The 23,450-nt window shown below is 43.6% G+C and overlaps 3 protein-coding genes across 5 annotated transcripts; 1 reads left to right on the top strand and 2 right to left on the bottom strand.

The window, feature by feature from the left end:
- Window positions 1-3,010: 3,010 nt before the first annotated feature.
- Window positions 3,011-9,250, bottom strand: LOC115665019 (filament-like plant protein 4). The gene is made up of 6 exons (XM_030586897.2): window positions 9,097-9,250; window positions 7,877-8,011; window positions 7,455-7,671; window positions 4,640-7,091; window positions 4,062-4,122; window positions 3,011-3,431 (listed from the first exon to the last, which is right to left on the bottom strand). The coding sequence occupies exons 2-6, from the start codon at window positions 7,994-7,996 to the stop codon at window positions 3,327-3,329; spliced, it is 2,955 nt and encodes a 984-aa protein (XP_030442757.1). The 5' UTR covers window positions 7,997-8,011; window positions 9,097-9,250; the 3' UTR covers window positions 3,011-3,326.
- A 2,931-nt stretch (window positions 9,251-12,181) lies between these two features.
- Window positions 12,182-14,614, top strand: LOC115686753 (60S ribosomal protein L8-3-like). The gene is made up of 2 exons (XM_030612151.2): window positions 12,182-12,713; window positions 14,051-14,614. Exons 1-2 carry the CDS (start codon window positions 12,274-12,276, stop codon window positions 14,394-14,396), a joined length of 786 nt encoding a protein of 261 aa, XP_030468011.1. The 5' UTR covers window positions 12,182-12,273; the 3' UTR covers window positions 14,397-14,614.
- Window positions 14,615-16,987: 2,373 nt separating this feature from the next.
- Window positions 16,988-22,991, bottom strand: LOC115687693 (zinc finger CCCH domain-containing protein 45-like). 3 transcript variants are annotated; one of them, XM_030613338.2, is made up of 5 exons: window positions 22,664-22,991; window positions 19,574-19,696; window positions 19,280-19,404; window positions 19,094-19,185; window positions 16,988-18,971 (listed from the first exon to the last, which is right to left on the bottom strand). In XM_030613338.2, the coding sequence occupies exons 1-5, from the start codon at window positions 22,748-22,750 to the stop codon at window positions 17,221-17,223; spliced, it is 2,178 nt and encodes a 725-aa protein (XP_030469198.1). In that variant the 5' UTR covers window positions 22,751-22,991; the 3' UTR covers window positions 16,988-17,220. The 3 variants fall into 3 exon arrangements, with proteins under 3 accessions (XP_030469198.1, XP_030469193.1, XP_030469204.1); XM_030613333.2 differs by having other exon boundaries at window positions 19,574-19,705; XM_030613344.2 differs by lacking the exon at window positions 22,664-22,991 and adding an exon at window positions 22,310-22,614.
- Between the last annotated feature and the right edge of the window lie 459 nt (window positions 22,992-23,450).

The following is a 23,450-nucleotide window of genomic DNA, read 5'->3' on the forward strand; positions in this document are numbered from 1 at the left end:
TAAAATCGCTTGCGTAAAAACTTCTTGATAATCGCGGCATGTTGTGATTTTTCTTAAGGAAAATGACATTAATGGTCCCTAAACTCCGGCCTAATGTGCAATGTAGTCCCTGAATTTTTAATTTATTCAATGTGATCTCTAAACTCTAACCCAATATGTAATGTCATCCTTAAACTTTTAATTTGTTCAATATAGTCCATAAACGTTTGATGCATATTCAATATAGTCCCTGGACTGTATAATATTGAACATTTTCATATAGTTGAATGACTAATTTGAATATATACCCAAAGTTTAGAGACCACATGAACAAATTAAAAGTTCAAGGACTACATTATACAGGGTTAAAGTTTTGGGACCACATTGAACAAATTATAAGTTCAAGAATCACATTGCGCATTAGGTTAAAATTGAGCGACTGATTGTGTCATTATCCCTTTTTCTTAAAATAAATAAAAGCGCCATCATGCATGAGTTTCTAAAATAGAACACACACAGATGACCCTCACCATCAGAATGGGTCATTCTTACACAAAAGATCGTTTAATGTAACAAAGAGGGGAGGCATGTTACCTGTCTTCTGTGCTATTCTCTCAGGTATCTTTCCCCAATAAGTTAAATTATCGATTTCTGTGAATCTCTGAGATGCTGATGGCCTCAGCATTTTGACTTCGTCTGCCAATCTGCAAAGGTCAGATTTCCTTTTGTTTTTTAACTCACTCTTATGGCTGAAAACAGTCCTCATCGATTCACTGCATATCTTCTTTACGTAGATTTATTCCTCTCTCTCTCTCTCTCTCTCTCTCTCTCTCTCTCTCTGCTGTGGCAATGTTTGGAGGAATGAGTTCGGTGAAGATGTGAGACGGAGGGGACAGGACATGTTGTTAGGCTCGGAAACTGCGAGAAAGGAGAGAGACCTTCTTTGATTATGTCGAGGGTTTTGCCCTTCTTCGTCTCCTTCACTTTGACTTCTCGAGCTCTTCTTGCTCGCCACACAATTTCAATGGCCGAACTCTGGAAATCTTCCCAACTCGCCCAAGTCGGGCCGCGAACATGTCCCGAACACCTTGTCTCCCGAAATTCATCTCAGCTGTTTGTGTCTCCTAAGTCTTCTCAGGCTTTTGTTCTTCTGCACTCGGTACTGTACGTTGAAGTATGCGGAATACTATCAAGAAAGCCTTAAATTTATTGTATAAATGTCAATTTAGTCATAAACCTTTCAATTTGTTTATTTTAGTCATAAATATTTTGACAATTTTTCGATTTAATTCTTTCGGCCAATTTTGACCGAAAATCGGACGATTTTTACAATTGTTGGAATTTTTTTTTTATTGTGGCCAGCGATGGTACAAAAATCTAGAAGTCCTTGCCGGCTGCTAGCAAGGATCACGGCCCTCACCCAGGCTCTCATCGATCGTGGGCAAGGGCGCGACGGCCCCACCCACATCTGGGCAAGGCATCGCGCGCAATGAAAAAAATATAAATAGCAAAATAAACAAAAACATAAAAAAAAATTGCAAAATTGTTTACATCATCGCCGGCTATGTCATGCCATGCCATGTAGGACGGCCAGCGTTTCCATCTAGAAAAATTGGCAAAAATTTTATGATTAAATTGGCTAAATTAAAGGGTTCATGACTAAATTAGTATCCACACAATCGGTTTATGACTTTTTTGGTAATATTTCCTCAAAGTATCTTATGCAGCCGTCGCACAATCGTGATACACAAGCCAAGGCTTGTCCAAGGCCTGTCGTAAATGTCACCACGCACCGACAGACGGCGATTTATTTAAATTCGCGAGGATTAGTCGAGTCTAAGGGTTTTTGAACGTGATAGTACAAAATTACTAAAAATTTACACCATCTACTTAGCGGAAGTAGCCCCAACCGGCCCCCTATAAATTCGTCATTGCATTTTTCATGGGTGATGTGTGCATATCTTTCACTCTTGTACTCCAAGACTAGTAGTCACTGAATAGCTCCTCTTCTAGTGTTTAAAGAAAAATACGTGATCATAAGCCACAAAATGCACTTATGCTTCTAGCTTATCAATCATGCATGAAAGCCTAACACCGTTGCATTACCATATCAGCCGTGAACTTTCTGTACTAAAGAGGTTCTATCCACCGCATCACCCATAAATTATTTGTACAAAGTTTTCTCAAGGGCGCCTTATCTTCGATGGTGTGACAGATCCAAGATTGAAGACTTTAGGGAATAATTTCAAAATTAAGTTTGAAACCGTATAATCCACTCATTAATTACGGAATGTAAAGCTAATTCATACATCTAGGCTCAGTTAAATAATAGCCTACATAGCAAATACATACTTTCATGATGGTGAAAAGGGTGTCCAATGTGAGTCACCGTGGCTCCATATTTGGTACACCAGGTGCATTCCCGATCCTTTCGTACTAAGGAAAGATCCTCTTAAATGCCTCAACACTCACAGGACTGAATTATTTCACAACATTCTGAACCCAGCCCACCACCCAACCCTTAAAAACAATTTACGACCCCAAAAGGCAAAGAGCCGAAATCGAGATGCCAAACATTCCCATCGATGTGAACTCTTTAAGGAAAGATTGGCCTGTTATACTAAAAGTAACTTTTATTCGTCGAGCGATGGCCCTTCCACTTGGCACCGATAATCACTAAGGCCAGCTTTTAATGTCCATACACCCGAGAAAGAGCTAGCAAGCAATTACAGGACCCCAGTTATACAACGAAACTGACAAGATCAGTGGTTGTAGCTCGTCCCCATCAATATAATATGAGATTGATCGACAAACGCGTTAATATCTTGAACGTGTCGAGCAGAAATTGTAAATTGATGGGTACGATTCCACAGTTCTTATGGTAGCTAAAGTCAGAGCAAGGTGCTATGAGAATGGACTACGATAGAAGTCTGTCAAACCTCTATCGATGGCGTGCTAGCGAGGCTGCAGATGATGTGAATTAGCATGTTCATTTGGCCATCCGGGAACAAGCTTTTTAGCTCCAACTTGATTAGTGGGAAAAAGGCATATTACTTTGCATTCTTTAACTAAGTATGGGAAACATTGGTCTAATACTCGAGATGGAATCAAACTCACCCCATAAGAGTCTTGCATTTCCAGAGAGTGGAAACTAATCGGAACGGAAATCAGGAGGGCTCTTCAATCAATGCTCGCCACTCACTGGGATCAACACTACACAGTTCAGCTTTGATCATATTCATCTAATCTGTTGAGGCAGCATTTTTCATTTTTGATCAAAATGATGTCGTCTCGGCTTTTAGCCTCTACAAGCTTTCCTCCTTTTGCTTCTCATCAAATTGAGAGGCCTAGCTCTCTGGGTGGGGTTGCAGAGCCGTCAGTTGCTTGCTTAGAAGATGAATGGTCTCTTGACACTCTGCAAGCTTCAGTGCTGCTGCGGCTATCTCCTTCTCCTGCCATAGTGTTGGAGAAACATTAAAAGGCTGCAAAATTGCTGACAGACCGGAAAACATGCATTCACACCTTTCAATCACGAAATCGATTATTTACATCTCTGGATGTAGTCATTGAATAGTATCGGGACTGGAAAGAAAATTGGAGATCAAAAACATTTGCATCTTTAAAATATCAATGCTTAGCAGTCTGCACTTAAATATGAAGCCGATCTATTTTGTTAGCAGGGTTGAAAACAGCAACTGGTAATGTTGACTACCATCTAATGACACAGTGGAGTTTGTCCTATCAATGGATTTTGAACAAAGAAAGATCCATTTCACAGACATATCCGTTGGCGAGGCATCTGATCCATAGTCCACAAACAAAATATAAAACAACAAGAGCAAATTAACAGCCACTAGTAGACAGTGACAAAATTGTGGTCATATTCCTCATGATCCTAAATGTATGTGTATATCGAATATGTGTGGAGCTCCGAGAGCAACTTATAAATGCCTCCGCATAGTACTCTCCTTGCAATAATATGCATGTGTATACTAATGACTCTTTCCATTTTAACTTCCTGAAGATAAGAAGCAAGTCTAAGGATGACTATAGCTACCTAAGATTAGGTGAATCTACCATACCTGTTTGCTCTTGCTGTCAAGATCTACTGCAGATGATGAGCATGTTGTGCAGTTCTCCTTCCTTTGAAAAGAGATAAAGGACATGTAAGATATACTTTGGACATCAAGTTCAAAAAAAAGCTTCATGATGAAAAACAAGTTATGCCGCCAATGTATGAAGTTAGGAGCCTGAATAGCATAACAATTACTCAGGAGCGATGCAAGCTAGCTCACTTACAACATTTGATATTGCACAAGCATGACATTTATTTCTGGAAATAGGCATCATTTTTATCAGACTCTGATCCGAGGGCCTTATCCAACTAAGAAATTGCAAGACATTTCTTTTAAGATTTTTTTAACCTTGAAGGAACTCTGATGACTTAACCAATATATACCTATGGTTATAGGGCACAAGCAGGAGAAAACAGCAATCCACAAGTCCTGGGTCTAAATGTGGGTCATATCTGACCTCAAGCCCTAAAAGAACAGGGAGCCACCTCTTTTCAAAAAGCCTATCTTCAAAATGAATAATGATTATTTTTTAGTTTGTAAGTTCAAACCCCAGGACAAATTAAGGTGAGGCAACAAATTCCAACCTTTTGATTTTCTGCTGAAGATCCTCACACCTAGATTGAGTTTCCTGATGATGGTGTTTTTCTTCAGCAAGTTCCTCCTCTAACTTCTCAATCTTGTCACGTAAAAGTTTCACTTCAGCTTCCAAATCATGTGCCCGCATTTCTAATGATTTGTAAGACTCTGTCATGCATTTTAGCTGAACCTCTGCTAAGCTGCGTGAGTTTTGACATGATTCTAACTGCAATTTCAGTCCTGTAAGAACCTTCTCTTTTTCCAGCAGCCGAAGCTTTGTAGTCTCAAGATCAGTGCACCTAGCTATGCCTGATACATCGTGTTCTTTCTCTGACTTGAATGGGTTCAAGTCCTCCTTTAAATTCTTGAAAGATGCAACCTTCGATCCAACCTGGGAGCCCATTTTTTCTTCTTGAAATCCCTTGCTGTAATCCTCGATATTAGAAGTAGAAGGGATATTGCCACATTCAACTGTATATGTATTTCCTGAAAGCTTTTCTTGAACGACCTTACTCTCCAGCAAAGCAACCTTATCTATGCATTCTCCATCACTAGTATCTCCCTCAGGACCTGTGTAGTTAATGATGCCAGATTTTAGTTCACTAGCTTTACCAACAATATCTGAAAGTTCAATAACAAAGTCAGCCGAGGTTAAGTTGTTGCATGCAAGGTTCTCAACAGAGGTGGAGAAAGATTGTATCATCTTTTCCAACCCCTGCTCATAACTGGAAAAATCCTGGCATAAGGCTGCTTCCTTGCCTAGAGAAAATACAAAGTCGTGTATCTGAGAAACTGCCTTTTCAAGGTTTTGCTTTCTGATATTTATGTTGCTAGTCTTAGGGCTCCCCGGAATGACTGATATCACACTCTCTGCAGTTTTCACTGTATCTTCAGCAGTAGGATGCTGACCATATCTATCACTTGGATGAACTTCCTCTGAGATAGGACCGATTGAATGAAGTAATGGAGAATCTGGGATCTCTACAGCATGTTTTATATCTAGCAAAACTTTTCCTACATCAACATCTGGAGCATGAGACTCAATTATCATACCGATTTTGGAGAGCAGATTGGGCAATTGCAAATCCTCTCTATGGGGCTTGTGCTGTCTGGTTGGAGGACTAGGGTATGGCACATCCTGATTCACTGATGAATTTATGCCAGGATCCTGATTAGGAAGGGGATTCGCACCCTTGGAATTTGTAATATCTGCTGGTGCTACACGTTCTATATTTGCTTTGCCGGCAGAACCTGTACTTCTAACAGCAGAAGTGTTTACACATATATCATCAGATGAACAGGCCAATTTCTCCATTTCAAGAAAGTCATCCATTAATTGTCTGTCACTCTCACGTGACCGCTCATCAGATTTGTCTATGCTCTTAGCACTCTCCAAATAAGACATGCTGCAGATATGCGGACTCCAAGATTCAGAGGAGCTTCCTTCTCCTTCAATTCCATCTTCACAAGTAGAACTGGCACTTGGCGGGGTGCCTGCAACGTGACTTGAAAATTCTTCAATATCCAAACCCATGTTGGACTCAGGGGACCGTTTCAGTTCAACTGCCTGAATCTGAGCCTCCAAGCTCTTCAGCCTGCCCACTGTTTTGGCACACATGTTTCTCATAGCCTGCAATTCTGAGTTACGAGCAGCCAAAGTTTCTTTCAAAATCTTTGATTCTTCTTCCGTTGCCAGCAAATGTTTACTGAGAAAATCAGATTCTTTGTAACATTGCTGAGGACGGTCAAAGGAGATTTCAGGCTCACGAGGCAACCTAGAACTAGGATTTCTAGCTGTATTCTTCCTTAGCCAAGGTTCACTGGAGATTCGGCCTGAGCTCCCAACTTCCAGCTTCATTTGAGCTAATGCAGCTGGACCAGGCAATTTCTTGCGAACGAGGCCACGTAGTCTTTGGCATTCTGCTTCCAGTTTGGAGATTATTCTGACATCCTCCAGATGCTGGTGGTTTAAAGCTTCTGCTGACTTCATGCTCATATTCTTCTCCTGATTTCTAATATCAAGTTCTTTAGAAACCATGTGCAGCTCATATTTCAGTGAGTTCATGTCCTTCTCATATAACTTGATATCCCGTTTAAGAACTTCAATCTCCAAATTAGCTTGAGATTTTTCTTCATTGACACTTAATATTGTATCAATATGTTCCTGTAATGACCTGGAAAGTGCAGCATTTTCTGCTGTTGCCTGAAGAAGTCGACCATCTAATTCAGCTACCTGTGCCTCAAGACCAAGTTTCATTTCGTCCCATTGCTTGGCTTTGGTACGAATTACTTCTTGCAAGTTTCTCTCACTCTCCTCCTTGACATTTCTTATCTGCCTCATGCACTCCTTCAGAGCACCATCCAGGTGAGATGCCCGGTCCTCAACAGTGAGCTTCAACAGCATAGTAGATTCAAGTTGCTGTCTCAGTGCAAGGGCTTCTGCATCTGCCTTCTCCCATCCTGAGAAAAATTGAGGTAACGTTGTTTAACCTATTTAGGGCCCCCACAATTTTGAACATGTCAAACCCTACGTAAAGTTTGGTATTACGAACTCTATTGCTTAATGCACTTTCCGGTCCCCACACCAGTTAAGCATTTTGATCCCCTTTTTGAAAAGTTTAAAGAGAGTTAAGGACAACTATCGCTTTATCATACTCATATGTTCACTGAAGTAATCTAGGTGAACATTTCAAAAGTCGTTGCCAAATCTGATTGAGGGAGTGCTAATTATCGCTCTTATCTGCATGATTGGGTGGAGATAGAGAGAGATGGAGAGATTATATAAACTACTTAGAGAGCTAAGCTGAGTACTAGGGATTCGACCTGAAACAGCTTCTTCAGCAACTTTGGCATGTTGCTTGACCAGATTCTCCTTTGAACTAATCTCCAAATAAGCTGCAGACAGCTTTTCATTCAAGTCCTTAACTTGAGACTCCAAAGTAGTAACTTGAGATTCCAGTGCAGTGACATGATCTTCCAATCCACTCAAATGCCTATATGAATCCAAGGATATCTGAACATAGTTCACCTTTACATAGTCCTGGCCATGAAAACAGAGAAACTTAGGAAGGAGTTACTTGACCAAGAGCACAAGATAATTTGCTAAAATGTACTTTTTAAAAATAAAAATAAAAAGACTACTCCCTTGATCCCTTCCCTGGCATAAGTGAAATTGACAACAACGAATGGGCAGCTTTCTTATGCCTACCAAATTATGCTTTCGACCCCAAGTTCAATGAGCATACCTCATGTCCTATGGATGCTGCTTTAGACAAGGTAATTGCAGGATCAGATGGGGCAACCGGTTTGTCAGACAGGCTCTTGCCCAACGATTTCTTCTTCCACGGCCAGCCCCGGCGGTCCATTTCAGGATTTGCTTCCTAAGTTCACAATCCATAATTGTTTTTAATGACTTATCTAGTCTCCCGGGTAGGAGGCATGGAGTAAACAACAGAAATGAGCCAAAAAAAAAAAACAACTAAAAGGAGGGCACTCAACAGAACGGATGACCTGTGAGGAAAAAGAAAATGTAAAATTTTACTAGGAAGTAGGAACGACTTCGAATTTTGTGGATGCCGATCGTCTCAAAATCACATTGATATTGAAATACACATGAGAGCATCATCATCTGCTGCCAAATTTATCCAAACCTCTCGTGAAAAGATCAATTCTCTCCGTCCTCGGGCATCAATCACTCAGTAATCACACAAGCTCAGAACAATTTTCGCAATGGCCCAAAATCCTCGCTCGGGTCTACGACCAACATTCGCCAAGTAACGGAGCGGGGTTCTCCCACGGTCATAGGAAAACAATTCACCGAGAGCAGGATCAGCCAAACATCATTTCAAAAATGCTAAACGGCTCTCGATGAATGCAGCTCTAAACCAGCCAGCCACCGGAAAACAAAACAAAACTAAACAACAGAGCTAACTGGCCACCAAAAAAAAAAAAAAGAACAAAAAAACGATCGTCGCGAAGTAAACTTCACCGGTCACAGTCCGATCGATCCTTCACCGAAACCACTCAAGACGCCAAAACGAAGCCGCAGGATCCATGGCCGAGTCTGCTTCGCACGCTCCTATTCACAGAGAGAGAGAGAGAGAGAGCTTGCGCTCCGCAATGACGTCCGTCGGCAAAACTAGAAGGAGCAAAAAAGAAGCAAAAAAAAAAAACCAGAACGAGCTCAACCGTACGCGCTCGGCGACGACGCCAGGGACAAGGAAACGCATGATCCCACGTCTAGACACGCTCGCCGCACACGACGCAGCCCCGACGGAAGCGATTCCTGCTCGGCCAACACCTCGAAACCGCAGCGGGCGCCCACCGATCACGAGCAAATTGCTAGCGAGCAAGCGCGCACAAGAGAGAGAGAGAGAGAGAGAGAGAGAGAGAGAGAGAGAGAGAGATGCGGTATGAAAGCGAGGGACGCAGGAAGCGCTGCTTCTCCTCGAACTGGGAAACTCACCGGAAGGGAGCGGCGACGATTCGAACTCGACGAGGTCGATCGGAGCTCCGGCGACCGTGCAAGGTCTCCGCGGGAGGAGTGGTGGAGCTTTTGGGATGGAGCGTGAGGAGGAGGAAAGCGAGGAAGACGACGACGACGACGACGACGCGAGGAAAATAGGAGGGAGCTTCAAAAAATTGCGTGCGTGGGGGAGGGGGGACGTCTCCATCAGGAGACGCTCCTCCTCGCCACGCCAGCTAAAAGCGGCGGTGCCACGTCAGCCACTGGCGGGGCCCGCGGCTTCTCTGATTTCCCCGTTTTGCCCTTGCGAAGGTGACTCCTAAGTCCTAAGAGTAGATAGTCAACGTCCCCGGGCGTGAATGGGGCTCGACTTGGTTCCTTTTTCGGGCAAGTTTGTCTTAACTCGATAGCCTTAAAAATTTGAAATTGCCGCTTTTAATTTTTGTCGTTACTACCATAAAACAAATCCTAAACTTTAGGCTCCTTTTTAACACGGCCCAATGCCCTAAAAAATTCTCAACTTTAACCTTTATCCCAATTATATCTCGAACTTTTTTTGTCTCATAAAAAATCCCAAACTTTTACTTTTATCCCAAATATACCCAGTTAACTTTTCGTCCAATTTTTTAATATTATTTTTTATTTTTTCGAATTTTTTTTATTTTTTCTTTTCTTTTCTTTTTCCTTTCCTTTTCTTTTTTTTTTGTTTCACCTTCTGGCCGATGTGGCCGAGTTCTCGCTGGGATCCGGCGAGGCTACCGCCCCGCGAGAACCGGGCGAGGTCTGGCCTCGCCCAAAGAATGGCGAGGTTCAGCCTCGACCGACCTCGCCAGTTGCCGGCGAGGCCGAGCCTCGCCGCTTGCCGGCGAGGCCGAGCCTCGCCGGATCCGGCGAGAACTCGGCCTTCACGGCCATTGGCGAGGTAGGCCCCCCGCAAGAACTAGCGAGGTTGGCCTCGCCAACGGCGGCGTGGCCGAGCCACTGCAAGGCTCGGCTACGCCCTGCCCCGCGGCCATTGGCGAGGTCGGCTCGCCCGGCCGCCGGCGTGGCCGAGCCACGGCAAGGCTCGCCCCGTCGGCCCCGTCGGCCCCTGCCGGCCATTGGCGAGGTCGGCCGCTGGCCCGGCCGCGTGGCCGAGCCACCTGCAAGGCTCGCCCCGTCGGCCCCCGCCGGCTATTGGCGAGGTCGGCCTCGCCAGCGGCCGGCGTGGCCGAGCCACTGGCGAGGCTCGGCCCCGCGGCTATTAGCGAGGTCGGCCTCGCCCAACGCCGGCGAGGCCGAGTTCTAGCCAGATCTGGCGAGGCTCGGCCCCGCCGGCTATTGGCAAGGTCGGCCTCGCCAGTGGCCGAGCCACGGCGAGGCTCGGCCCTGCCGGCCCCCGCCTCTGGCCGGTCGCCGGACCGGCGACCGGCCAGAAGGTGAAACAAAAAAAAAAGGAAAGGAAAAAGAAAAGAAAAGAAAAAATAAAAAAATTCGAAAAAATAAAAAAAGTAATATTAAAAAATTGGACGAAAAGTTAACTGGGTAGATTTGGGACAAAAGTAAATGTTTGGAGTTTTTTATGAGACAAAAAAAAATTTTGGATATAATTAGGACAAAGGCTAAAGTTAGGAGTTTTTTAGGGAATTGGGCCTTTTTAACACTGTATCTCCAGTGTCCAAATAGGATACCAAAGTTCAAGATGGAATGCAGCTTTTGATAGATCGGATAGGAAAAGCCGTCATTGTATCTTTTGCTTGGGGCGCCCTCCGGACCGGATATGCCCGCATATGTCCGGATAAAGTGTCGGATAAGAAATCCGAGAAAAGAGATGAGATGGAATCGGAATGGATTATAAAAAATCATGAAAGAAAAGAGCTTAACAAAATGAGAATCGGCATTGCCTTCATGATTAATCACTAATCAACCGTGAATCTTTTCGAAACAAACCGGCCTCTAAATACATTGCTATCAAAAATCTGTGCGGTCAAATTCGAAAGTTTGATGTAGGATAGCCATCTGCTTCTGCAGAGATGAAACATCCTTGGCAATATTAGCAGGAGGAAGTATGAGGTGGTCCAGGGACTCCACGTCAGCGTAGTCTCGGGCCACTCATTAAGCGCCACTTGGAGCCACGTGGAGTTGCGGGGCTAGCTCACTAAGATGTAACTTTTGCACAAAAAACAATCTTCTTACACTCTCTCTAGCCTGCATACTAGCTCTTGCGCCTATCTCGCCTCTACACACATTCATTTCCTCTCTCTTATATTCTCTCACCTCTTCTTTGTTCTTTCCTTCTTAGAAGAAGAAAGAAAAGCCAACCCTCTTTCCTCTCTCCAGCGAAGACTTTCAAATTTTGAATCTCTACTTTCGCTATCAGATTTTGCTACTCCACACTCATTGTTGCTGCTTCAGCGTTCATCAAGCGGCTGTTCCGACGGAGCACATTAAGGTTGGCCCTTCTTCGACAAAGCAAATGTCTCCCTTTCTCGTGAATTCGAAAATTTGTGTTCCTCGTCCTCACTCTCTGCTCCGACGCTTACTTCCGTCTATGCTCGAGTGCTGTTCCAGTGACATGAATAATTGAAATTTTTAGGTCCTTATCACACAAAAAAATATTTGCACTAAAAAAGAATTGAAATTTCAACATGAAGAAACAACAACATAATCATCTACACAAAATTTTATTTTTGTAGTGAAACGATTCAATATCTATATTTTATTACAAAAAAAATTATGGACCTAGGTAGAACCGGGAATCTGATCTAAATCTGCCGGTTGAAGAACCAACAGTTCCGAAGCCATCCGGTTCGGTTCACGATTTCGATATGTTTGAACCGGGTCACAGGAGTCGAGAAACCCACCTGCCCACCTTGAAATCGGTCGCCTCTAAGATGAAAAACCATACGAGATCCCGACTCTTATCCGGGCCATCAAACGAGGCCTAAATATCAAAACCAACATAGAAAAAAATAAAAGCCCCCGAACTAGAAATAGGCCCATTTAGCCCAAAACCTCAAAAGAAGAAGGCCCAACCCAAGTCACTCAACTCAAGCCCAAACACAACTTCTTCACTATATAAGCCTCTCACGCAAACCCTAATAAGCCTTCACCACCTTCATCTTCTTCTTCCCCGGCACCAGCACACACAGGCACGCACGCCTCCCGGCCGCCGCCGCCGCCGCCGCCGCCGCGAGAATGGGTCGGGTCATCCGGGCGCAGAGGAAGGGTGCCGGGTCCGTCTTCAAGTCCCACACCCACCACCGCAAGGGCCCCGCCCGCTTCCGCAGCCTCGACTTCGGCGAGCGCAACGGCTACCTGAAGGGCGTCGTCACCGAGATCGTCCACGACCCGGGCCGCGGCGCCCCGCTCGCCCGCGTCGCCTTCCGCCACCCCTTCCGCTACAAGAAGCAGAAGGAGCTCTTCGTCGCCGCCGAGGGTATGTACACCGGCCAGTTCGTCTACTGCGGCAAGAAGGCCACCCTCGTCGTCGGCAACGTCCTGCCGCTGCGGTCGATCCCCGAGGGCGCCGTCGTCTGCAACGTCGAGCACCACGTCGGCGACCGCGGCGTCTTCGCCAGGGCGTCCGGGGACTACGCCATCGTGATCAGCCACAACCCGGACAACGACACCAGCAGGTGCGTGCGTTTTGTCTGCTTTTTTTCTTGGATCGGATCGGATTAGCTTGTCCTTTAAGTGTTCTTGAGCTGAGGGAATGAGGTGGGAGTGAACAGAGCGTCTGGCAGATACGAATTGTGATTGTCCGAGTCATGATGGAGTGTTGGGTTGCTCTTGCTCGTGGTTGATTTCATTTTGAAGAACCTTTGGGCCGATATGGCGAACTCCGGTCGCGACGATTTGGGATTTTCTTTCGCCGTTTCGGTTTGTTGCTTCTATGATTTGAAATGGTCAACCTTTAGTAAGATGTGTTATTCGTAGGCCCAATGGAAGCACGGATGTGTTCACTAGAAATGAGCATTTGTTTGTATGGGTAAGAACTGAATAGCGGGGTGATTTCTTTACTTAATAGAGCATCGGATGATTATCTTGATCGCGGGATTATTCTCGCTTCACTATTGTGTTTGTTGGTGTATTTCAGCAAGGCCCCGAAAGAAAAAGGTCACAATCGTCAAGTTATAAACTTGTTTATGTTCATTGTATGGGTTTCTGCATCTTCATCCGATGCTCTCACATCCAAAGGAGATAATTTAACATGTTCTTCGCTGTTAAAGTTATTAGTCTATTGGGAAAATGTCAATGGTGAGGCAACTGATCATGTAATGCGCACATACAAGAAATTTTGTATCTTTAGTTCCCAGAGATAAGAAAAATAGCTTGTAACTGTTGGGGAGTTTCAATCTTGTTCAATTTGTGGATGGTCTTCGATGCTTTGCTTATATGACTACATTGTTGAAGTCAGTGGACTTTTAGCCCACTGCAATGCTATGCCACCATTCCTTTTTTCCATCAAGTAAATTGTTTGTTATTATCGTGTACTGGGGGTCACTCCTTGCATGTTTTCTTGGCTTTGTATGTGAAGTCATCTACTGCTAAGGGGATGGGAGCCAATTGGAAGGGGTAGGTATAGTAGAGTTGATAAAGTGAAGATTAGGTGATGTTTTACATACATAAATGCGGCAGTGATGCTTATGAGAGGAAGGGGCAATCCCTGACTATTTTCATGGAACAAGGGAAATTTTGGAACTTGGAATTGTGTTTGACATTTAAGTTAAAGAGTCCTACACAGTGAAAAAGTACTTTCATAATAAAGGAAGTTGATGACATGAGGTATATTGACATGATGTGACCTTCATATTGTGATGACATGGTGTGCACGTTATGGTTAGAGATTGCATTATCAGATTGTGATGTCATATTAGTGCACCCATAGACGTTATATTTTATAGTTCCGACACCAAATAAGTGAAGCTCGCTAAATAACCTTCGAGCTCACATTGTTTGCATTGGATGGCAGAATCAAGCTCCCTTCCGGTTCTAAGAAGATTGTTCCAAGTGGGTGCCGAGCGATGATCGGGCAGGTTGCTGGTGGAGGGAGGACTGAGAAGCCTCTCCTCAAGGCTGGCAATGCTTACCACAAATTCAGAGTCAAGAGGAACTGCTGGCCTAAGGTTCGTGGTGTGGCAATGAACCCCGTTGAGCATCCCCACGGAGGAGGTAACCACCAACACATTGGGCATGCTAGCACGGTCAGGCGCGATGCTCCTCCTGGCCAGAAGGTTGGTCTCATTGCTGCTAGGAGGACCGGTAGGCTCAGAGGTCAAGCTGCGGCTACTGCTGCCAAAGCCGATAAGAGCGCTTAAGGAGCATTGCTATTTTATCTTTACCTTATTTTTTCTCTCTCTGGGAATTGTCTCGTTGGGGACCTTTTGTAGTTCACTTCCAAAGATTAGTTGGTGCCTTTTGTAGACGAAATTTCGACAACTGCGAGAGTCACGATCATTTTATATATGATTGTTTGTGTTGCTTGGGATCTTTTATTATGTGATGAGCTGAATGGCAATTGCTTTTGTTTCCTACTCTTTCCTCTGGCTCTGTTTGGGAAATTTCTTCTAATGGCTTTGACCCTTTACTCCCAGAGCTGCAACGGCTTTGGGTGTGGTGGATGGGTGATGGTGGTAGGTACCTTGAACAGTTTTATTTTTGGGTCAAAAGTGGGAAAGGCTGTCGTTGGATGGTTTTAACTGTTTTATGAATCGGGACTCGGTTTGGTTGCTGCTTGCTGCTGGCCATATCAGGAGAGAGAGAGAGAGAGAGAGAGCGCAGTGTACACGACGTGTTATTCAGGTCGATGGTGCTTGGTGGCGGATGGTGGCGGAGCAGCATGACAGGGGGCTTTCCGGGTACGGATGCGGAAGCTGTACGTCTACTCCGGCATTTGGCGATGGATATGGTGGAGGCCGTGATTCCGTAACGGTGCTTTAAACGACGGTGGAGCCATGGTCGGTCTGCTTTAGCAGTGCCATCAGGGTATGATCAGGTTGGGAGCCTCCTCTGTTCTTAAAAAGTTGGCGCTGTTTCTTGGGACATTTCCACAACCACCATGTAATGTTTATAAGGTCGGTGCTTTATATAAACGTCCTTTAGTTGATTGAAATACTTTATAGTCCGGGTAGACGAGAGTACATGTCCATATTATTTGGTCATTTACGTTTCGGAATCCGAATTTAGTCCTTTAGTTGATTCACGTCCTTTAGTTGATTGAAATACTTTTATTAGTCCTTTAGTTGATTCACGCCACGACGACGGCCTGTGCACTCCTCGACGGAGATCCCTGTCACGATCTCATATCGGTAGATTGGAGTCACGCTCCACAAACGACAGTCGAGCAGAGAAGATTCCTCAAATCTCAGAACTATGGAATCGATAAACCACGATTCCCCAACCCCGCTTTTCTCTATTCTCCCTTGCGCTCGATCGCTCTGATTTCGCCGCCGCGATAGACCGCGACCGCGACAACCGTCGTGCAAAGGTCACGCGGGCGGTCGCCTTCTTCGATTGCAGCTACTGTGATGGCGACGGGGGCGGCTGCAATCTTGGGTTTTTCCGTTTCGGCTTTTTAATTGAATTGAATCTTTTAGTTTTTTGTTTTTCAATTTAATTGAATTTTTTATTATTATCTCTCATAGGATTAAATATATCTACATTTAGGTTTCGTTTGTTTTAAAGAAAAATCACATCTGGAAAAAGCATTTTCATTATTCACCTGTGTTTGTTGTGGGGGAAATTAAGTTGATAGAGGAAATTGTTTTCTATAGGTATTCAAAAGGGAGGAAAATGACTTTATGCGATTAGACTCTTGCCTGCGATTCTTCTTTCTTGGCAAACCCTTCTCTCTCTCATTCCTAATAGAGTAAAACTTCGTTATAAGGAAAATACTTTTTGAGAAACTAGTTTTAAGGAAAATATTTTTTTCCAGGTTCAGGAAATTCATTTTTCTAACTTTTCTTTGACCATAAATGATTTTCCGTTTGACCGTTTACCTTCAGCAAATCAAACACGTGAAAATCCATCAATCTAATTCGTGAAAAATTCTTTTACTCAAACAAGCACACCCCGAATCACTACATGTTCTTCCCATTCTTCTTCGTTCCGGCAGTCGGTGAACCACCACCATGTCTGATTCCGCGGAGCGCTTGATGATGATGATTTCTCTGCTCATGTCTTCCATTTTTTATCGACAACTACTGCTCAGAAACACTTGACCCATTTGCAAACTGCGACGTGAATGCTTTGCAATCAGTGATGCTTTCCACAGTTTTTTCTTATCTATGGGGGCTTTTCAATCAGCTATGGTGGCCATGTTGATGCAATCCTCTATCAGAAATCAAAAGCTGTACAGCTGCACTTGCGAGAGTTATTATTAAAAAGAAAAGGGTTATTTACAATCGGCAGAGATGTTTTCATACGTTCTCCCTAAGTAATCTGCCAAATGCTTTACGGTTAAGCTTCCTCAGACCTGCCAGAAATCCGCCAAATGCTTATGGTTAAGCTTCCTCAGACCTACCAACAAACATGCGCGCCCTGCTGATAAAAAGATTAGGGAGTGGGGCCGGAAACTACCAGGTCCGGTGTTTAGATCTCCATAAGCACCGCAAACCCACGTGTACATAAAAGAGAAAAGTGAGACAAAAAAACAAAGGTTTCCTCAGACCGGCTCAACCATACGCCTAAATTAAAGAGAGCTTTTTACCAATCCAACTGCAACGAAGATTTATGATCGACAATCACAAAAAAATAACGTTTCCGGGGTGCAAATTATTCCTTAGACATGTGACTTCCGACGCCATTCCGACGGAATTTACTAAGGAATTGTACTCGCAAGCCCGATTCTCTAACGATAAAAAATCCAACCAACTTTTAATGTAATCGCTGCAGATACGCTATAAATCAGAAAAAAAAATAGTTTCCTTCAAATGAATTGCACAGGCAAAGCTGGAATTCCAGTTTAACACCAACGAATCAGAGTCAAATCTGCTCATCAAGTAATTTAACTAGGTAATAAAATGTGTCCTCCCTCCGGTTCCTATTGATTAATGCTTCTATGATGCAATAAAGAAAATACTTATTCGGATGTCGGCGCTATCCATTCCAATTTATTCATGACAGCCATCACCTTCCAAGAATTTAACCACCAAATTTCGCCCTCTTTGCACTCTGTTCCCCAGCTGGATCATTACTCCCCTGCTGAGAAGGCATTTCATGCAGATAAGAGCAATTGGACCCGTTTCGGCAACCCTTCACAGTATTAAAGAACATGCAGACCTTCTTCTCATTCTTGAGTGTCGCCACTTCTTTAGGTCCTAGATTTTGGTCCATTTTCAGATTCTGCAGTTGATTCTGATTCACCCCGATTGGTGTAATGTGCACCGAGTTTTCTGGCTGTTCTCCTCCATGTTTTCTTACCAAGTTCTTATAGTAGTCAGCATCTTTCACAGGGTGTGGTCTCACAGCCTCCATAGTTGGGACAAGAGTAGGACTCGGTAGAGCACTCACCTTATAATTGAAAGGTGGACAAGCTGGCGTAGTGCTGGAAGGTGGTATTGGCAGAGGCAGTAAAGCATGCCCAGGATGTGCTGTTGCCCACATAGTCGGGACGAGAGTAGGACCCGGTAGAATACTCACCTTAGGAGTGAAAGTCGGCCGATCTGGCATGGTGCAGGAAGTTGGAATCAGCGCATTCGGTAGAACACTCAGAGGACGTGCTCTTTCTCCCGCCATAATCGGGACTGGAATAGGACTGGGTACAGCACTCGCTTTATAGGTGAAAGTTGGTCGATCTGGCACAGTGCATGAAGTTGCAATCGGAGGACCTGCAAATCGAATGGGGAGAGTAGAACTCTGAGCCTTCACTCCATCTAACCCGGGAAATGGAACAACTGGCCGAGCTTGCGGTGCCCTGAATGGTAGTTGCGTCTGGTTTTGTGCAGAAAAGATTGCATTAGCAGGGGTCGGTGGCAGAAGTTTCAGAGAAGGACGAATTGGGGGATTTATCCGCTTTGGTTCAGACGACAACAGCTCATGGCTTGACACAGGAATTGGTAGACTTGTTTGCTTGGGTTGAGGTAGCGAAAGCTCGGGACTTGATAGAGGAATTGGAGTTTCTTGCTGTGATTCGGTTAGCAAGTGTTTGGGGATTGAAACGGGAATCGATGGACGTATTTGTTTGGTAACAGATTGGGAAGCTTCAGGGCTTGACAGAGGAATTGGTGGACGAATATGTTGTGACTCGGGTAGCACAATTTTGGGGCTTGCTGGAGGAGTCAGCGGTTGAATTTTCTTCGAATCAGCGCGCAACAAATTGGGGCTTGATGGAGGAGCTGATGGACTTTTTTCCTCTGATACAGGTACAAAACGTTTTGGGCTTGACAGGGGAATTGGTGGGTGAAACAGCTTTGACTTAGTTACCGAAGGTCCTGAGCTTGACAGGAGATTTGGTGGACGCATTTGTTTCGACTCGGACGGCAAAACTTCGGGCCTTAACAGGGTTGGCTGACCAATTAGCTTTGACTCGGTCGGGGGAAGTTCCGTGCTTGACATGGGAAGTGAAAGAGTTGTCTGCTTTGACTCTGGTAGAGAAAGTGGAGGGCTTGACTGAGAAATTTGGGGACTAGCTTGCTTTGACTCGGGCGATGGAGTTTTATTCTTCAAAAACTTTCCAATCATCTGGGGATCGTGGAGGAATTTGACGAGCACATCGGTGTCAACCATATTTCCCTGCTCACAATTCTTCACAAGGACAGTGAAAAACATCACTGCTGCAGCAGCAGCTAACTCTGCATCTCCAACAGATATCTGTACATCTCCAACAGTTATAGTCTCAACTCCTGAACTTTTCGTCTGCTTTCCTTCGATGGAAGTTGTATTTTCCCCTTGACCTACCAGTGGTTCCAAGGAAGGAATTTCAGAAACTGACAGAAGTTGGAAATAAGGTATTGAAGTATCGAATTTGAGGAAGTAAAATTAATGCTGAGTGTTTCCAAGTCAGGTGGAGACTCACTGGTGTCCATCTCTTCAATGCCGATGATGGGAATTATTGGTGTGAGGGTATCATCATAGTTTTCGCGCGCTACAGCAGGGGATACAAATGGGCTACCAACAAAGAAAGAAAAAGAAGAGAAGAATGTAAATGCAGAATCATGTAATCCTGAAAAATGAGCATTCAGAAGAAAAGAGTGACATTTACCTAGACGGTATATACATTGAGCGCGGGTAAAACGCCTCGAGCACTCTCAATTCTCTACTCACTTCAGCTCCCGCATCTTTGCTTTCTTCACCAGCGGCAACAAGCCAGTTGCTACTCACAGCAAACTACAAAGTTTATTCAAAAGGAAACACCAGGACTGTAAATTTAATTTTAACAACAAAGGACAATGAATGCATTCAGATGAAAACTTAACTAGCTACAGACCATATTTAATGCCAGAGAAAATATTTAACGCTAACATGTGCTGAAGATATCTAGAATGGAGAATCTTACTCTGGGAGGGCAGGTCCAACGAATGCAAGGGATATGAATACGCTCTCTTGATTGTTTTGCCGAAGAGCTGCCTCCATGTCCCGGTGGCACAGCGTCAAATTTCGCACCATTCAAATCCGATACCTGCAGCGACTTGCCGAAAAATTATGCTTAGCTTTCGGTACAACTTGTGAAGGACAATCCCTCGACAGGGACTGCACAAACTACATGAAAGGACAATCTTCCATCGTACTCAAGTTTGACTTAATAATAACCACTTATAAATAATATTGTCTCATATTCTCCATACCAAGAGAAGAACATCAGTTCATTAACAGTATTACCTCATAACATAGTTAGTACAGTGAGAATGATACATATAATTTACCGTGGTCAAAATATGAATGAGAGGCTAAAGTTATATTAACACTAGCTAATTAGATGAGCGATGTAAATCATCTTAGGAACATACTCCTCCAAACGATATTTGAATGCAATTGAAAAAAGGGAAACCTTCTTTTAAGAACTTTTTCATGAAATCCTCAGTAAATGCATACTTGGCAAATCATTAAACTCCCCTCTTCGTCATAGATTCAAAGTCCTTTAGAGGAAGCTTCTAACTAGTTTCTTTTCTTCTATCCTTAATCAAAATGCATACTCGGCAATTAATAAACTTCTCATGGCTTCGTCAAAGTCCTTAATAAGAAGGTCATGATCTTCTACACACCACAATTTGCAAATCTTACAAATCCCTTTAGTATTCTCGCGATATCTTCGGACTTAGCCAACGAACTCCGAAGCAGGAAAAGCTTATCACTTGCTTAATCCATATTCCAAACTGTGTATAATAATCCTGAAGAACCCTTTAAAAAGTAGATCATTGAACATGCAAGGAACAAAGCAGAGAATCCCCAAGTCTTTCCGCTTAACTGTTATTTGAAGACCTACCCGTATTAGAATTGTACACAGAAGATTATACATATACATTGTCATATTACTTTCATGTCCAAAATTCGATTTGTAACTCCGTCATTGCTAGTCGTCAAGGCCCCCAGACTAACAAAAGATCATGGAGAACATGGTGACTTGATCGAGACCATGCAGTACAATGTGTGTCAATCATCCCAAAGTTTAGCTCATTAAGCTATTTATGTACTTCATTTAACCATTCAAGCGAGTGATTCCAGTCAACAATTTTACCAACTGCCATGGCAAGCAATCAAAAACACTTTAGAAGACACAGCAGTTTACTATGAGATGGCAAAGTTATATTCCAGAATCCAGATCATCAAGAAAGCTTATTTTTGTCAACCCATACATAATCGTTACTAGCAGAACAAGTTGACCTACTGGGTTAAATTAGGGACTGTTATCCTAAAACACGGCCTGGCGGAAAAAATTTCACAAGCCGCCTGTATATTGGTTGTAACGACCGAATCTTTCACTAAACAACACATAAAATGCTTCATTGGTGGGCATTAGGCACACTAAATCAGAGACAATGATTAGTTCCACCAAAATGTTAATCAAGATAAAGGATACTGCATTGAACGACTAAGCATATGCAAGTCTTCAAATAACATTGTTTAGAGAAGCTTAAGGTTTTCAACACAAAAGTATGTCCTTAACATGAATTTACAATCTAAAGTCTTTCTCAAGACTAAAAAATTACACCACTGCAGCTTCATCTAAGTCAAGCAATTGTCTGGGGATAGCTGCAATCACTTTTTTTACGTGAAACAATTCAGTAAGTAACCAACAAGACTGCGAGATCCTTTACCTGCACCTCAAGCTTATAAACAGCTTGTAAAACGTCTCCTATGCAGATCTTGGCACTAACTTTTGACATTCTGGCAGACTTTCTTTTTCACAAAGTTTTTAGTCTTTGTAATTGGTAATAGATCAATCAGAAAAAGGAATGAGTTTCCATATTTCATTGTACCATATGGAGTAATCTCTACATAAATACCCGTGGTGCCCCGGAAAAATGTAAATCTGATCACCCTTTGCAAATATATTAAAGACATCCCACATAAAAGGACAGCGATAGAAGGCCAACTGGAGCTTTAAATATAGCTCAAGTTATTCTTTCAAAATGTCGATTGTATACCCATGAATAATATATAAACTCCATCTTCGGAGAAGATGGTTTTTGCTCATAGGTCACTCCGGACCATTATTAGAATTCTCACGTGTCTGATCCTAGGAGATTTAATTTGCGCATAACACACTAAACCTACAAACCTGGCAAGTCGTTCCTGAATAGTCTTTCATAAGTACACTCCACTTAAGTTGAGATCCATATCATATCGTGGCTTTACGCTCGTTTTAAAGTCAAGTCTTAGATTATCAGATGTGGAAAATAAACAATGTGATCATCGTACCGACAAAATTATCTGCTACTAACCTGAAAAATAGTTCAAAAGAGGACAGCCACAATCCGCCACCATTTACCCAAGAACAATCAAGGTAATCTTTTCAAAGAGCTTGAAATGCACATAGTGAAATCAAATCATCATCAACCAACTAAAAACGATGCCTTTTTCCGTCCATTAAGCAGACTCCGGAACGCATCGTTAAATGCATGCAGCAATTTACCGTTTCAACTTTCAACACTCATTTTCTCTAAAATGCAAAAGAACTCTTCATGCATAACGAAATCAACATTAGGCTTTTATTTGTTAGCTCAAAAATCAAACACGAAAGACGCAAGCGATTGATTCTTCGCACGGAAAACACGTTCGACCGTCGCAGTACCTGACAGAGCTTATCATCCGAAGCCCACGACACGCGCTTCGATTCCGTGTTCCTACTGCTATCCAAGTCTACTCGCAAGCGCTTGAAATGAACATAGCCAAATCAAAAAATCATCATCATCGTCAACTAACTAAAAACCCTGCCTTTTTACCGCCCATTAAGCCGAGACTCCGGAATGCCGCGTCAAAACGCATTCAGCAATCCACCGTTTCAACTTTCGACACGCATTCCTCAAAAAATGCAAAAAGAAAATAAAACTCTTCAAGCATAAACGAAATCAACACCACACTTTCAGGCTCAAAAAAATCAAACCCAAAACACACGAGCCACTGATCCTCCGCGCCGCAGTAGTACCTGACAGAGCTTATCATCGGAAGCCCACGACACGCGCTTCGACTTCCTGGTCCTCCCGCCGCCGCCGCCGCCGCCGCCCTTCTTCATGTCTTCTCCACGCCACGCGAGTCCCCGAGGGGGCGCTCCCCGGTGCTGCTGCTCACTCGGTTGCTCCCCGCTCTCTGCCGACGGCGATTCGGGATGCCGAGCGGGCCGGGCCGATTCATGAAGGGCTGCAGTTTTATACACGGAGCTGCGGCGGAACCCTAGCGAGGCGGGAAGCGAATTGAATGAGCGGGCGGTGCTCGTTTAGGGAAGGCGATGAGGCGACGCGGCTGTCGGAGTTGGGGGGGGAAGAAGAAGGAAGGAAGGGTATTGAAGAGCTTGCCTCCGTTGCGGTTGTCCAGAAGTGGTATTTCCCTGGCAACCGATGGTGGGGGAAAAGTAAAGGGAAAATGACACAAACGGTCCCTGAATTTTGATTCAACATGTAATTTGATCCCTCAATTTTTAATTTATTCAACGTAATTCCTGAACTTTAACCCAATATTTAATATGATTCCTGAACTTTTAATTTGTTCAATGTAATCTCTGAACTTTTGGTACATATTCAATATAGTCCCTGAACTTTATAAAAATATTCAATGTAATCCTTCTTTTAATTCAAGTTCAGGCACTATATTGTATATTTTCATATAGTTCATGGACTAAATTAAATATTTACTAAAAGTTCAAGGACTAAGTTGAACAAATTGAAAGTTCAGGGACCACATTGAATATTGGATTAAAGTTCAGGGACTATATTGAA

The sequence above is a fragment of the Syzygium oleosum genome, unplaced genomic scaffold (genome assembly GCF_021117445.2).
Source record: "Syzygium oleosum isolate NSW1041296 unplaced genomic scaffold, Sole_v2.1 Sole_v2.08, whole genome shotgun sequence".
In the NCBI taxonomy this organism is placed as follows: Eukaryota; Viridiplantae; Streptophyta; class Magnoliopsida; order Myrtales; family Myrtaceae; genus Syzygium; species Syzygium oleosum.